The 15095-nt window shown below is 51.3% G+C and overlaps 5 protein-coding genes across 5 annotated transcripts in view; 3 read left to right on the top strand and 2 right to left on the bottom strand.

Annotated features, from left to right (window-relative positions):
• The window catches only part of BNI1 (formin), a gene marked incomplete at both ends in the record, with an annotated part of 5298 nt that extends 2831 nt beyond the window's left edge, over positions 1–2467 (top strand). Inside the window, one exon of the mRNA XM_018856608.1 lies at positions 436–2467. Within this exon, the coding sequence (XP_018713532.1) occupies positions 436–2467 (2032 nt within the window). The remainder of the gene's footprint in view (positions 1–435) is intronic.
• A 126-nt stretch (positions 2468–2593) lies between these two features.
• On the bottom strand, positions 2594–3142 carry METBIDRAFT_37804 (uncharacterized protein; the record flags this gene model as incomplete). The annotated part of the gene is made up of 1 exon (XM_018856916.1): positions 2594–3142. A coding segment is annotated over one exon (549 nt), but the record flags the coding sequence as incomplete, so codon positions are not given.
• A 144-nt stretch (positions 3143–3286) lies between these two features.
• On the bottom strand, positions 3287–6430 carry METBIDRAFT_37976 (uncharacterized protein; the record flags this gene model as incomplete). The annotated part of the gene is made up of 1 exon (XM_018856936.1): positions 3287–6430. A coding segment is annotated over one exon (3144 nt), but the record flags the coding sequence as incomplete, so codon positions are not given.
• Positions 6431–11436: 5006 nt separating this feature from the next.
• On the top strand, positions 11437–12576 carry METBIDRAFT_28796 (uncharacterized protein; the record flags this gene model as incomplete). The annotated part of the gene is made up of 1 exon (XM_018855362.1): positions 11437–12576. A coding segment is annotated over one exon (1140 nt), but the record flags the coding sequence as incomplete, so codon positions are not given.
• Positions 12577–14564: 1988 nt separating this feature from the next.
• METBIDRAFT_29586 (uncharacterized protein) overlaps positions 14565–15095 on the top strand; it is a 1932-nt gene continuing 1401 nt past the window's right edge. Inside the window, exons 1-2 of the mRNA XM_018855443.1 lie at positions 14565–14615; positions 14676–14715. Of these exons, the coding sequence (XP_018713528.1) occupies positions 14586–14615; positions 14676–14715 (70 nt within the window). The 5' untranslated portion in view covers positions 14565–14585. The remainder of the gene's footprint in view (positions 14616–14675; positions 14716–15095) is intronic.

Below are 15095 nucleotides of genomic sequence, written 5' to 3'. Positions count from 1 at the left end.
GACAATGAAATCAAAACTTCAAGAAGAGCTTCAAGAAGTTGAACGTCTCAAGCAAGACTTGCGCTCAAAGTTGAATGCTCTTGATGAGAAACCGGTAAAGAAAAGAGCTTCAAGGGCGATATCCCCTGACCCATTGAGCAAACTCGAGAATAAATATGCACAAGGTCAAGTGAAGATGAAGGAGGATGTGACCAGGCCTCTGACTACTCCGAACAAGGATCATCGGTCAAATCGATTGTCTACAATCAGCTCTATGGACCCTAAGTTTTTGAAAGAGTTATCGACGAAGGTCAAAAAGGCAGAAGCAATTGCAGAATCAGAAGAAGATGACGAAGATGAAGAAAGTGCTGATCTGGGTAAGTTATATGAGGTTCAAAAGGGGTCTAAGAACGATGAAACGATCAATCTTTCAACGCCCCCTGTCTCAATGGGAAGTGTGCCGCCGCCACCACCACCACCGCCATTTCCGCAGGCACTTTTAAAATCAGGAACACCATCTTCTCCTCCACCACCACCACCACCACCGCCTCTTCCTTCGGCTTTGGGTAGGTCTTCCACGTCACCTCCACCTCCCCCTCCACTCCCGTCAACTTTTGGTGTTGCACCACCGCCACCCCCACCCCCATTACCATCAGCTCTGAGTAACAGTATGAGTTCACCTTCACCGCCACCGCCGCCACCGCCACCATTTCCAGTTATGTCAAAAGCTGCCGTGTCACCAATACTACCTGTGTTGGAGCAAGGACCGTTCGATAATTTCCCAAGACCAAAGAAAAAATTGAAGCAATTGCATTGGGAGAAGGTCGAGGCAGTGGACCATTCATCGAACTCTTTCTGGAATAATTCAGAGCCGCACTCTATCGCCACTGATTTGATGGACAAAGGGGTTTTGGATGAGATTGAGACCATTTTTGCTGCAAGAGAAATAAAGAAGTTGGCTACGAAGAAGAAAGAAGAAATCGACAAAGTTTCTTTCTTGGCAAGAGACGTGGCACAGCAATTTGGAATCAACTTGCATTTCTTCAATTCTCTAACTGATGTTGAAGTTGTAAGGAAGGTTTTAAGATGTGATAAAGATGTCATGGAGAATGCAGCAGTTTTGGAGTTTCTTGCAAAGGAAGAAATCGTGGAGGTACCCAACAGCTTAGCTATAAGTTTGCAACCATACTCGACTAACTATGATGCCGACGAGATTTCCAAACCCGAGAAGGATCCAAATGAATTGCAAAGACCAGACAGAATCTATTTGGAGTTAATTTACAATTTGCTGCATTACTGGAAATCGAGAATCAGGGCTTTAAAAACCATTTCGAGTTACGAAAAAGACTATGAAGACTTGGTAAAAAAGTTGAGATCCATTGACGCTGCAGTGAGCAGTATTAAGCAATCAAAACATCTACGCAGTGTTTTCGACATTATTCTTGCAGTCGGAAACTACATGAATGACACATCCAAGCAAGCTAAAGGCTTTAAACTTGGGTCCCTTCAAAGATTGGGGTTTGTCAAGGATGACAAAAATAGCATGTCATTTTTACACTACGTCGAGAAGACGATCAGAACTAATTATCCTGAGCTTTTGGGTTTTTTGGAAGAACTTTCAGTGTGCGCCGAAGTTGCAAAGTACAGTATTGAAGTGATATCTATGGATACAAAAGAGTATGCACAACTGATCAAGAATGTCCAAAGCTCTATTGATATCGGCAACTTGAGTGATGTATCCAAATTCCACCCGCAAGATCGTGTCTTGAAATTGGTGACACCAATATTGCCTAAAGCAAAGAAAAAGGCAGAAATGCTCTTGGACCAGGCAAATTATACACTCAAAGAGTTTGATAAGTTGATGCTTTATTTTGGGGAAGACCCAACAGATTCTTTTGTCCGCAATGCATTCATCAGTAAGTTCACGAATTTTATGACAGACTTCAAGAAGGCGCAAAGGGAAAACATGAAGCGTGAAGATGAGTTGAAGGTTTATGAGCAAAGGAAAAGGTTACTTGAGGTTTCCAGCAAACAAGAGGCATCGAAACAAGAAAACTCGGATTCCGATACAGAACGAAATGTCATGGATTCTTTGCTTGAGAAGTTGAAAGCCGCAGGTTCAGAACGTGGCGAGCCGACTCTGGCAAGAAAGAGAGCATTGATGAGAAGGCATATTTTGGAAAATGGAAAAAACAGGGAGAACGCATCTCTGCAAGACAATAGTCCAAGAAAAGCAGGCAATGAAGAAATTATAGATCTAACTGATGCTGACGATGATGTCGGTGCGAGAGCTAGGAATCTACTACAGGAGTTTCGAAAGGGAGATTCCACGGAAATTATCACACCTGAGGCAGGCCGGGCTAGCCGCGCGGCGGAGTTCAGGCAACAGAGGAACAGAAAAAAGTTTGGGCAACCTATTGCAGATGCTGAACCTGATCGGCAGATGGAAAGAACGCCCTCGAATAACTCGTCTGAGGGTGGTGAGTAGCTGAGTGTGATCCTGCTGGTCTGCCTGCTGGTCGATCGTACTGTTGAGTATATTTGATTTTTGCTTTGGCTGATGACGTTTGTCACCCACGGGTCTGTAAGTATATACTCCATAAACATGGTCTGATCACAAAAGAATACCTGACCCACTTGATCTAGATAGTTCTTCGATATCACAATCAATCAATTTCTCCCTGTTTTCGTCAAAATCGAAGAACGGCTTGTAAACTGATAGAAAGCCCTTACCCGTGATCTTATCCAGGAAGGGTCTGTCTAGTCTTTCCATGATTGTATCAATCGCGTTGCTTGCAGGTATGTTGTGTTCGATGGCCAAATTTTGTTTGAGCACTTCTAGCTCAGTGTCGTGTTCAGACACGGGATTGAAAGCAACAACCTGGCCATTTACTGCCACACAAGAGATCTGTCTGTCCTGGGGATCCTTTTCATCCCAAAAAGCATTGAAACCGGTAGTATAAACCCGTGGAATCATGGAGAGGGTGTAAGAAAAGCCTGGCAGGGGAGATGGCTTATCTAGGTCGAAAACGCGCAATGCAGAGAACAATTTGTCCCCCGCCACGAGCTTTGTCTGAATAGCTGTGGCATTCACCAAGCTCCGTGAGGTTGGGTCTTTAAATATCACGTTGAGCTCATTTGGGCCTTTCTCGGATGACTCCAACAAATTGAGATCTTCGGCATTCTCGGTGTACTTGAACGCTAGAACCGAGTCTTTTTGGGTATTCACCAATATAGTGTCGTCGCCCGCAACGCCAAGATTTGTGACTTCAGAGGAAAGTGTCGCAAGTTTTTTCACCGGGTGAAATCTCTTGTTCTCGAGACTATACGACGTGGAGTACACGCAACAGCCCGAAGAAAAGAAGACCGTGGAGCCAATCTGTTGGATGGAAGAGATAGCCTTGTCTCTGGATATCGACCACAACTCCACGACTTTGACGGTGGGGACACGCGACCCCTCTAGCAAGACTTTGCTTATATCCAAGATCTTCAAGGAGCCACGGTTACCTTCTGTTGAAGTCCCCACAATGAGTTTCTTGGACACACGCTCGTTTCGATTAATGTGCCACACCAATGCACAGGTGGGAGTCTCTGACGGAGCAAATATCCAATCGCCCCTGTCAGCCCCAGTTTTGGGGTCTATCTCCACAGAGGGAAGTATTCGGAAACCCTTTCGATCCGCGAACTTGAGCCTGGCCTGCTGGCTCTTTGATTTGCACAAGATCACGAAGAGATTCGACGTGTCGAGAAAAAGTAGTTTCTTTGCCGGCTCGCCAATGCCAAGTTGCCTCACGAGGGGTCTTTCGTGGCAGAACACGGAGCCAATCACCAAGCCGTCTTCCCGCAAAAAGGCGAAGCGCAAGTGCTGAGATTCGTCGGTGGGAAGCTCGACCATCAGCGATACTGACCTTTCCGATTTCTCGTCGAAGCTCACTCTCGCGGGCTTTTGCAGGGCGTAGAAATTGAAAAGCCACAAGTTCCGCATGCAAGCAAAGAGCAAGTGCGGGTCGTTCTTGCTGAGCACCAACTTGACGGGCGTGATGCCGAGCGCCAACGTCTGGCAGAGCCGCGGCGCCAGCGGTTGGTCAAGATCAAACTCGAAGAAGCGCCCCAGCTTCGTTCCGACGTAGAGCTTTGACGTGATGGTTGAGAGCGCCACGTCGTGGGGTATTGCCGGGCCTTCCGTGGTGGACGGGCGGAATAGCGCGTTCAAGTCGAGCAGGCACACGGGCGAGCATTCGTTCGTGTCGAGGTCAAAGCGAAGCAAGCTGAGGACGCCCAGGAAGGAGCCGCGTGCAATGACAATGGACGCGGGCGTCTCAAAACAGCGGAGCATGCTGAGCTGGCCGGCGCCGGGGGTGTCGCCGGGGGTGTCGCCGGGGATGTCGCCAGGGATGGAGGCCACCACGCGGAAAAGGGACTCGTCCAGAAGGAGATCCCCCGGGGCGGCCCAGTCGCGCACTGGCGCGAGGCGAACGATCTCGAGCGTCACGCGGCCGTCCTTGCGGACGGCTAGCACGGCACGACCTGCCGCGGAGTCCGCGAACACGATGCGCGAGTCCGTGAGCCGCGAGGTTTTGGAGCGCTCCAAGTCCGTGGCGGAGACGGTGCGCTCGGTGAACTGGAACCAGACATCCGAGCCCGGGACCGCCGCGCAGGCGAGCGTCGGCTCGTCGCGGTGGAAGTGCGCGGCGGTGGGCTCCACGAGCTCGGCCTCGCCGGCGTCGCCGGCCTCCGGCACGTAGCGGAACACGCGGGACTCGAAGGGCAAGGAGCACACCAAGCTCTGGGCGGCCGCGCGCAGGACGAGCGCAAGCCCGCCGGCCTTGCGCAAGGCGTCGAACGTGCGCAGCTCGCGCCGCACCATGTAGCCCGCGCGGAGGCGCGAGAGCTTGCAGCGCCCGCCCAGGCCCGCGAGCGCCCAGAGCTCGTGGGAGGAGGCCGCGGCGCACGAGCGCGGGGCCGCGGCGGGCACCACCAGCACGTCCACCACCGGGGCCCAGCTGCGGTGGGCGTGGAGAAGCGTGGCCGCAGAGTACGGGATGCGGCCCGTGCGGGCATACGCGTCCGCGGCGTCCGGCGCGAAGAGGCTGGCGAGGAAGAGCGTCCGCGCGCCCGCGGAGTCACCGGCGTACGTGAGGACGTAGCCGCCGCCGGCCGCGGCGTGGTGGAGCGCGAAGCTCGAGATGGCGCCGGCCACCCGGAGCACCGGGCGGCACGTGAGCGTGCCGTCCGCGGTCGCCACCACGGAGTACACCACGCCCGCCGCGGAGGCCACGAACACCTCGTCAGCCGCGCCGGCGCCGTGCGGCGGCACGAAGTGCGCGGTCGGGAACGCGCCGCCGTACGCGCACTCCACGAACAGGTGGTCCGCGGACCACACGTGGCTGGGCGTGACCACCACGAGCCGCGCCGGACACACGAAGAGGAAGCCGCCGCACGCCGCGAGCGGCACCACCATTGCCGGGCACGGGAACGCGCGCGGGAGCGGGAGCGTGCTGCGCCGGAGCGACGCGCCCACCGGCTCGCCCGCGCGCCAGCTGTACACGGCCACGGCCAAGCGGCGCGAGCGCGAGCGCACCACGGCCAAGAGCACCACCGCGCCGCTGTCCGCGGCGCCGCGCGGCGCCGCAAAGCACGTGTGGAGCACCGCGCCGCCCGCGGGCACGTTGGTGTGCGCCAGCATCTGCCAGCCCAGCGCCGTGTTCTGGCACGTGTGGATGCGCACGCCCGCGGCCGCCGTGCCGCACGCCACGGCTTGGCCCTGCGCGTGCACGGCGAGCGTCCAGGCCGGCGGCGCCGCCCGCGCCGTGGCGCCGAGCCGCCACCACTGCACCACGAACGGCCGGAACACGTGCGACGTGGCCAGCGGCGGCGCAGCGGCGGCGGCGGCGTGCGGCGGCCTCCACGCGCGCGGCACCCGCCACACGCGCACCACGAGCTGCACGCCCGAGCAGAGCACGAGCACGAGCGAGTCGTCGGGCGCCGGGGCGTGATCTGGGCCGCGCACGACCGCCGCCGCCGCCACGCCCGCCGGGAGCGCGTGCTCGGCGCCGGCCACGAGCACCAGCGTGTGCTTGACGAGCACCTCGACGGTCTCGCTGCGCGGCGGCGGCGCGGCGGGCGAGGCGGCGGGCGCGTGGTTGGCGAGGCCGAGGAGCGCGTCGTCGTCGCTCCAGTCGTCGCCGAAAAACGAGTCTGGGTCGGGGAAAACGTGCGTCTGTGCGCGCTCGTCGCCGGCGCCCGTGGCGGCGGGCCCGGCGGGCGGCTTGGTGACACAGACGCGGAACTGTGGCGCCACATGGACCACCACGGGCGACTGCAACAACGTCTTTTTGGTGTACGTGGAGGCCGGCGGCGGCGGCCGGGGCCGGGAGACAAAGAGCCCGGGCAACGCCGGGGCAGCGGCGCGCGGCGGCTGGGGGGGCGGGCCGAGGCTGCCGGGGTCCATTGGCGTGGGGCGTGGGGGAAGAAAGGAGTATCAGTTGGGCGGCTGGAGTTTGGCTTGCACCCCGCGGGCCATGGGCTGTGTGCAGGACGGCTGTAAAACCGGCGCCGGTGGCCCCCGTTCCAGGGCGGCTTTTTTTAGACAGGGTGTGGTTTATTGTGGGGGTGTGGTTTATTATGGGGGTGTGGTTTCTTGTAGGGGCGTGGTTTCTTGTAGACATGGTGGACTTGGCTTATTGTAGACAGTGGTGGACTTGGGGTCAGAGCGGGTAGTGAGGAATGATGGGCTGGACCCGCCTCCATGTATAGGGGCATACGAGCAATTGATCCATCTATGTTTATCTGGGAGCGGGGATATCGTTTAGACCGGGAACCCCTAGGGAAAATGAGTTCTTTTTTAATTCGCTGTACTAAAGATATGGCTTTGTAGATGCAAGGACGGGTTCTTTTTGGGCCACTGCGAACCTCGACTGCTAGGCCCCATAACCCAGGCCCAGGCCCAGGAGTTGTCCATCATAATAATCTAGGAACGATTGAAATAGAAATATCAGTTTAGATAGAACAATTCCACAATAAAAAAGTAGATCGAACAATTCCACAATAAAAAAGTATGTTGAAGGAAAAAAAAACAATTATTTTCTTATGAATTAGCTGTACCGTGGAGATGGCTCGGCAGATGCAAGGACGGATTCCCTTTGGGCCGCTACGCACCCCGACTGCCTAGTCCCAGGATTAGGCCATTCATGTTAATTCAAAACAAATGCAGTAGATATATAGGTTAAGAAGAAACTCATAATGCGAAAATCATAGAATGCATTTCCTCCAAGCTACAGCGTACCTCAATACCCCCAGGCCTTTTTTCCCAGGTCCCATTACCCAGGCCCCATTACCCAGGCCTATAGCCCGCGCGCCCGGCCCTGGCCCCATGACCCAGTAGTTGTACATTCATGTTAATCTAGGAACGAATAAAGTAGAAATATAATCTTATATAAAAAGGTTCACAATACAAAACTATAAAGATTATTTTCTTGGGGCTACAGCGAACCTCAACAGCCCCAGGCCCCATAATTCAGGTCCCATAATCCAGGTCCCATAATCCAGGTCCCATAACCCAGGCCCATGCCCAGCCACAGTAGTTATCCTTTCATAATAATCTAGGTACGATTAAAATAGAAATATCAGTTTAGATAAAACAATTCCACAATAAAAAAGTCTGTTGAAGGAAAAAAAGCATTTTTCTTCCTATTTATTAGCTGTACTAAAGATATGGCTTCGTAGATGCAAGGACGGATTCTTTTTGGGCCACTGCGAACCTCGACTGCCCAGGCCCCAGACCCAGGCCCAGTAGTCGTCCATTCATGTTAATCTGAAAAGAAATAAACGAGATATGTAAGTTAAGACGAAACTCATAGTACAAAAACTATAGAAAATATTTCCTCTAAGCTACAGCGTACCTCAATACCCCCAGGCCTTTTACCCCAGGCCCCATTACCCAGGCCTATAGCCCGCGCGCCCGGCCCTGGCCCCATGACCCATTCTAGCACAGACGAGACTCAAAGAACATAAATCATACAAAAAATAAACCCTGATAAAAATACTAAAGACCTTCACCAGAGAGCTCTTTTCTCCTAATCACCCCAAACAATCCAAAAACATGCCACACAAAACCCACAATGAAAATGACGCAAATTTACTGCCTATTTCGTCGCTGTTCGGTTTCCTTTTCTACTGTTTGGAAAATTCTGAAGACGAATACAGGAGACAGAAATTTACGTGGAGGCGACAAGTCTGGAGTGCGGGGAGCTCAACAAATAGCACTATGCAATATGCCTGCGGAGGTTATTTGTAGTGAAAGTCTAGCCATACTGGGGCTTTTGGGAATGTTTAAGTGTATAACACTGCGGGTTTTGTAGGGAATGTCTACCGTGCTGGGATTTTTTGGGAAATTTTCTATATGGCACTGTTTGTTTGTAGTAGATGTCTAGGTATATGGATACTGCAGTTTTTATGGCGAATATCCATCTACATAGTACTGCAGGTTTTTGGAGCCAATATTTGACCATGTTTAACCATATAATAATACCACAGGTTTTTTGCAGCGAGTATTTAGCTATATTGCAGTTTTTTTGCAGCGAATTTTAAGTTATATTGCAGATTTTAGCAACAAATGTTAATCTATATGGCGCCGCGGATGTGTCTAGCTATATGGATACTGGAGTTTTTGCAGCTAATATCTAGCTTAAGAAAGCTGAAGGCTTTCCAAAAGGCTTTTGTTTGATGGATCTCAATATTAGTATTAAAATCGCAGACAATTAAGTGGGTGAATTCGAATCATGGGCGTGTGAGAAAGTAGGCGAGATCATATTGGGCATTAGCCATTTCGATTTCCAGTATCTTGAGTCCCACCAAACGAATACAAATGATTCAAGCGCTCAAAACAGCATGATCAAAGAACCCGGTCCGAACAGAATATACTTCATCTGCAGAAGCATAAAATCGGGAAGCCTTGCCAGCAGACTGCAGCCTGCGAGTTATTTCGAATCACTCCGTACGTAGACAGATGCTTCAAAACTTTCCGATATTATCTGACGAGGTTTTGACACCATGTACGTCTTTGGGCTGGAGTTTTCATATGGTTGCTTTTGATACAGGTTAGTTTGCAAGATCGTAAAGACATCAACAACAAACTGCGAGCTTCTCAAATTGATTCGATGTATCCAGAAATGAGGCATCAAGGATATTCGACACTGCCTGTCGGCTGTCCATTACCTTGTCGGATATAGAAGAAAAAAATGGACGGAACTCAAAAGAACGGTACTTTCGACTGTTCATTGTGTAAGGACATACAGAAGCTGATGTAGCTGCGATGGAACCAGAATGTAAACCTGGAATGCCGGTAGTATCACGCTAACACTGGGGTCGATATATTGGTTTTCGTTCTTGTGGTTGCTTCAGATTTCATAAAACTCTTCTGGGACCCAGGATCGTCTTTTACGTGACCCTTAGACTGTGCATATATAGGAAAAGATTCTTTGAAAGCTCTGGATCTGTGATGAGCAGGCATACAAAGCACACCATGCAGAGTTACTCTCAACGAGAACATGAAAACAAGTTGTATCAGCTGTGGTGAGCAAGCTGATGTTTTACTATGCATATAAAGGTTTTCGAGATGGATACTTGTTATATTCGCAACATGTACTCACTCATCTACATATGCATTGGCGAGACGTTTTCAGTAGAGCATCTACGGATCATGGCCACATTGTTTATCAGATGGCTTTTTTACGGGGTCTTCCGATGACGCTTCTTCAGGCCTGTTCAATGGCATTTGGGGCTGAATCCCGCATGAAAACAGTGGGAGTCACAGGGGTTTCAATCATGGTCATTCAGTCTAGGTGGCCATATCTAAGTAAAATTATATGAATCATGGAGCTTGATTTCTAAACCCGTTGAAGGATATCTGGTTTTTGCATTATGTGGATCAATATCGGGTGTTGGGCACAACCCGATCTCGGAAGCGATTGCAGTAATGGTTTACGACGAAATGAAGTAGAATAAAAGAAATGGACAAACACTTATCGGTGCCGACCAATTTGTATTTAGGTTAGTTCAGTACAATTTACGAAAGTGCGCAACAGTGTTTCATTTTTTGTAAATGAGGTGTAATGCGGCTTAAATCTGGCACACTGGCTTTGAATTTGCTGCCTATAAAATCAGCAACGTCTTCAACACATTTTAATCTTGCTTATGTAGAAATTCATTCACCTTCTCTACTTGATTTAATTCTCGCGTTTCCAAAATAAACCGTGCTTCTTTTTTGAAAGACATTAATGCTTCTACCCGGGCGCAGGAAGGCCTAAAGCCCTGGATGCCGGGTCACGTGCGCATTTGAGGCACGTGCGCCACGTCACGTGCCGGGCTGCTCCGCCAGGCCCTGTGGGTACTGGCGGTCTGGGTCTGGATCTATCTACCCCTTTTTAGCCTGGATGTCCCAGCCAGCTTCCCAAAAAGAACCGTCTCTTTAAAAAAAGCCTCTTTTTGTGGCGCTGGCTTATTCCACCTCTGCCGTTCAGGGTGCGCACCGGCCTACAGGCGGACTTCGCGTGCAGCAATATTCCATCTTTTTGCACCCATTTCTCCATGACCAGAGCATTCCATCACAAGGCGCTCGTGATTGTGCCTGCCCTCTACGGGCTCCTTCTTAGCCTGGACCGCGCCACACTTGTGGCGTTTCTGGCCAACGAGCACTTGGGCCAGGTATTTGCCAACACCTCTGTATTGGGCGTGGCCATGTTGGTGGGAGCCTGTTCTTTGGGAGCTGCCGGTATGTACAAACACTAGGAGGGAAAGAAGACGACATAAGAAGAAGGTGAATAATGTATGAGGTAGAAAGGGAAGAAAGGAACACATAAAAGAGAAGGAGGAAATAAAAGGGAGGGGGGGGGTCGAATGGATCAGAGAAGGAAGATGAGGAAGAAGAAACAAGCAAGAAAGAGCGAGGGAACGGAAGGGAGCTGTGGGTCCAGCCATCCAGGGCTCTTCTGTGCGATCTTCCTATTTGAGTCTTGTTTTGGTCCCTATTTGAGTCTTGTTTTGGTCCCTATTTGATTCTATTTGAGTCCCCGCTGGGTATTTGGGCGGGACTGGGCATCTGTTCTTGCCTCACTCGTTTTATTGAAACGGGCTCGTATGATGCACCCATACTCTTTACTGCATCAGGCTCTTGTGCCAGGCTTCTCTACTGGCCGTGCTTCCATCCCCGGTCCATACTGACCCCAGCCTGTGGCACGGCCCCGGGATCAATAAAAACCAAGCCCCCAAATGTCCAACAGCCCAGCAACCCAAACATCCCAAACAATCCCAGCATCCCAAACTATCCAAACACCCCCATAGGTCAAACCACCCCAAAGACTAAGCTGCCTGCCCACTCCTATCATTTCTCCCCCTTCCCTCTCTCCCCATTCCCTCCGCGTCTCTGCCCTCACACCAAACCTCGCTACTAACCCCACAGTGTCCGCACTCTTCACCGGCCAGCTCTGCGACCGTTTTGGCCACCTCCATTTGATGCGGCTTGCCGGGTTCCTCTGGTGCCTGGGCTGCCTCGGCACGTACTTCTCGCCAGAAAACGTCTACATCGTGCTCTGCAAGTTGGGCAAGGGCTTCGGCCTCGGCATGGCCAGCGTCGCCGTGCCGCTCTATGTCTTCGACGTGCTCGTGGCCCCATACCGCCAGCTGGCCATTGGATGGGCCGCTGCCTTCAGCATCTTTGGCCAGGCCGCAATGTACGCGTTTGGCATTCTCCTCCGCACCACACTTGGCAGTGCCGTGGACGCGTTCCACTACTCGTGGATAGCAGAGGTCTTCTGGGGCGTCCTCCTCGTCGGGCCGTCGCTTTTCCTCCCGGACTCGCCGAAATTCCTCGCCCGCAAGGGCCAGTGGGAACGGGCCACAGCCAGCCTTGAGCGGCTCTCGCTGCAGAAGAACCTTTCGCTCACGTCCGTGCCCTTGCAACCCTCGACTTTCGGCGACTTGTTCCGCCGCGAGAACAGAAAAAGATTCTTTTTTGCCGTGGCGCTCCAGGCCATGGCCCACGGGGCTTGCGTTTTCGGCGCCACGCACTTCATCCACTACACGTTGGCGTTCTGTCGCTTGGACACCGCGTTGGTCGAGACCTTGTACGGCGTGTTCTTCGCCATCCAGCTCCTCTTCACTGCTCTCTCCGTGTTTGTCATGAAGAACTCACGCAGGAAGGACATGCTTGCCTACGGCTTCTTTCTTCTCACCGTGGCCTTCTCCTCCTTGGGCGCCACCAGCTACGTGTACGCCACCGGCTCCACCAACTACTTTGTCTATGCCCCCGTGGTACAGGTCAGCCTCGTGGCGGCGTCCACGGTGCTTGCGCTCGTGGGCTTTGCGTTTTCCGTGGCCTCGCTTCTCATCACGTCGCTGTCTTTGCTGTGCACGCTTGAAACGCTCCCCTGCGACTTGCGGGCCAAAGGCGTGTCCATTGCCATGTCCACGGCCTGGACTGTCGAGACGCTTGCGGCCACCTTGAGCATCGGACTCACGCACATTGCGCCGTTTGCGCTTTTCTTTGGGTTGGCCGTCGTGAGCGTTGCTGCCATAGTCGTCACCTTGTATGTGTACGAAGACCAGGGCCCGGTCCAGGGCCTCCCGTTCCCACTCGACGTGTTGGAGAACAGCGAGCCGGAAGAAAAGCCCGAGTCGCCCGCAGGCTCCGCTGCGCCGCAGGTGCTTCTAGAAAACGTGAATTCCGACAACTCGTCTGGGTCGGACTCCATACGCCAGAAGACGTTCCAGCCGCAGAACTTCATCTCGATCCACAAGCGGTCCAACGACGTGTCGTCTTCGGACGTGCCTGCCTTTTCTGTGTCGCGTCCTGGCAGAATATCCACGGGCAAGTCGGAATTCACCGGATCGCAGATGAAAACGGCCAACACCCGTTTCCCACTGCAAGCCGAGACAGGCCAGCCGGATGACAGAGACGCGGATTGCAAGCTTTGGGGCTCGACCCACAGCCACAGAGTGAATTCGTACAAGACCCTCGATTCGAAGGTGACTGTCAGTGGCATGTGGTCGGAGGTGAGCGACCAGGAAGGCTGAGGAGACTGCTGAAGGCCGGGATGATCATGAAATTGAGAACATGGAGATTTCAGGGCCAAATGTGCGCCTACGGCTTTCTTTTTCGGATCTGACTTCGGCCTGCGCCATGGTGCATAGCAGAATAGCATGAAAATAGCTTGAAGGAGTGCAATAAGGAAACAGACGTGGAGCAGAATATTCAGAATTCTTGGGAACTGTAGTAGAAGGGCCTGAATAATAAGCCGTCAGCAGCTTCACTGAATATGGTTTATATTTAGACATGCATGACATGATACTAAAACATGCCTATGACTATTGGCACGGAGGACTGCAGAAGCTCGAAGAAACTAAAGAGTGCCTTGAATCTCGTCAGGGCCTGATGATCTTCACCAGAGTGAGACTACTCAGAACAGCTAGGAAAATCCATAGTTTTCCCATTTAATTGAGTGAAGGCTTAATTTTTCTGTTGGCCAAGAATTCGTCCCGGTCTTGAATAAAGTATTCCTCGAGTTGACGTCGACTATCATGCAGAAGTGGGATACCCTGGGGGCATGCAACAGGAATCAGGTGAATAATATGAGAAGATCAGATAAATTATCCTGGAATTGGACATATAATATGTAAACATCCTGGAAACAACCTCTGTTTAGCACATTGAGCTCGTTCGAAAGAAGTGGCTTGTTTTCAGTAAAGGGCTTTCCTTGTGCGGTAGCTGCCTCATTTTCACCAAGCCCAAATTTCAGATTAATGGCTTTGGAGATCTTTCGCCTATTGAGTGGTCTTCGAGAGAAGTATAAGGCATTGGTATCTCTTCCTTTATACTGTTTGATGTTTGTGTATGGCTGCGCATCAGCTACTAGTTGTCACTGTAATAATCTTTAATTTATAGGGTAATTGATTCGTACTGCAGCTCCTCATTTTCATCAATACATACCAGTTCCTAGGAATGGCCATTTGAACGGCAGTCCTCATAACAATACTGGCTTGCACTCCTTTGAATTTATGACATAAGAGTCAAAGGAAAAACCGGTTAAATAAGCGCTAACCATTGAAGCATCACTTAATTGCACGATACATATAAGCCTCAGAGACTAATCATGCCAAAGAACCATATTTCGCAGAGCTTGAAGTTTTGAGCAGGAACTTTTAAGTCGTGCATCCCCTGTTTTGATACAGTTGCTTATAGACAAACAAATGCTACTAAATTATGATCCTTACAAATAAAACTGAAGTAATGAAACAAAAAACCCAGAAACTTGTGTTCTATCAATGTTCCTAGTATTAGCCCTGTGCAATAGTAGGCATGATGCTGAAAAACAAAAAATATCAAGCTGTGCGCATCTGGAAAAACCAAAGAGGATTCCAAGTAGTTCTCTGATTTCTACTTAATCATCATGTCCCAGTCTTTTGCTCCACTACTTTGAACGCCCGACTCCGTACGTGCAGAACACGTGACCAGAAAGCTCTCTGGTCTGTGCCCATCACGTGATCCTGCCCCAGCACTGATCTCCGGTCCTCTTTAACAAGACATAATACCCCATTCAAGCCACCGCCCAATGTCTGGATACACTCAAATCCAGCCCGACGTATGTACTTTGAACTAACAGCAAACACATCCAAGCTCAATTATTTACTAACTGCCTCAGTCCATAGAGCCTGACTCGCCGCAGCTCGCCCAGCCCAATGGTACGTATTAATAAAGGCCACCGAGGCTCCATTACAAAGCACAAAATCAGTGTATTCAGACCACTAATTTCCAGAAACAACCTCCGGCAGCATCCAGGAGCCACAGACCACGACGTCAAAACCAGCTGGCAGCGGTGGGCTTCGCCAGGTCAGTTTTTATAGCCGTTTTTTCGACATTAGTACCGAGGAATTTTCTTAGGGATGTACTGTTTGATCTTAGGGATGTACTGTTTTATCTTAGGGATGTACTGTTTTATCTTAGGGATGTACTGTTTTATCTTAGGGATGTACTGTTTTATCTTAGGGATGTACTGTTTTATCTTAGGGATGTACTGTTTTATCTTAGGGATGTACTGTTTTATCTTAGGTATGTACTGTTT

The sequence above is a fragment of the Metschnikowia bicuspidata genome (genome assembly GCF_001664035.1).
Source record: "Metschnikowia bicuspidata var. bicuspidata NRRL YB-4993 chromosome Unknown METBIscaffold_1, whole genome shotgun sequence".
NCBI lineage: Eukaryota > Fungi > Ascomycota > Pichiomycetes > Serinales > Metschnikowiaceae > Metschnikowia > Metschnikowia bicuspidata.
Note: the sequence above shows the minus strand (reverse complement) of the source record. Positions and strands in the feature narration are given on the sequence as shown.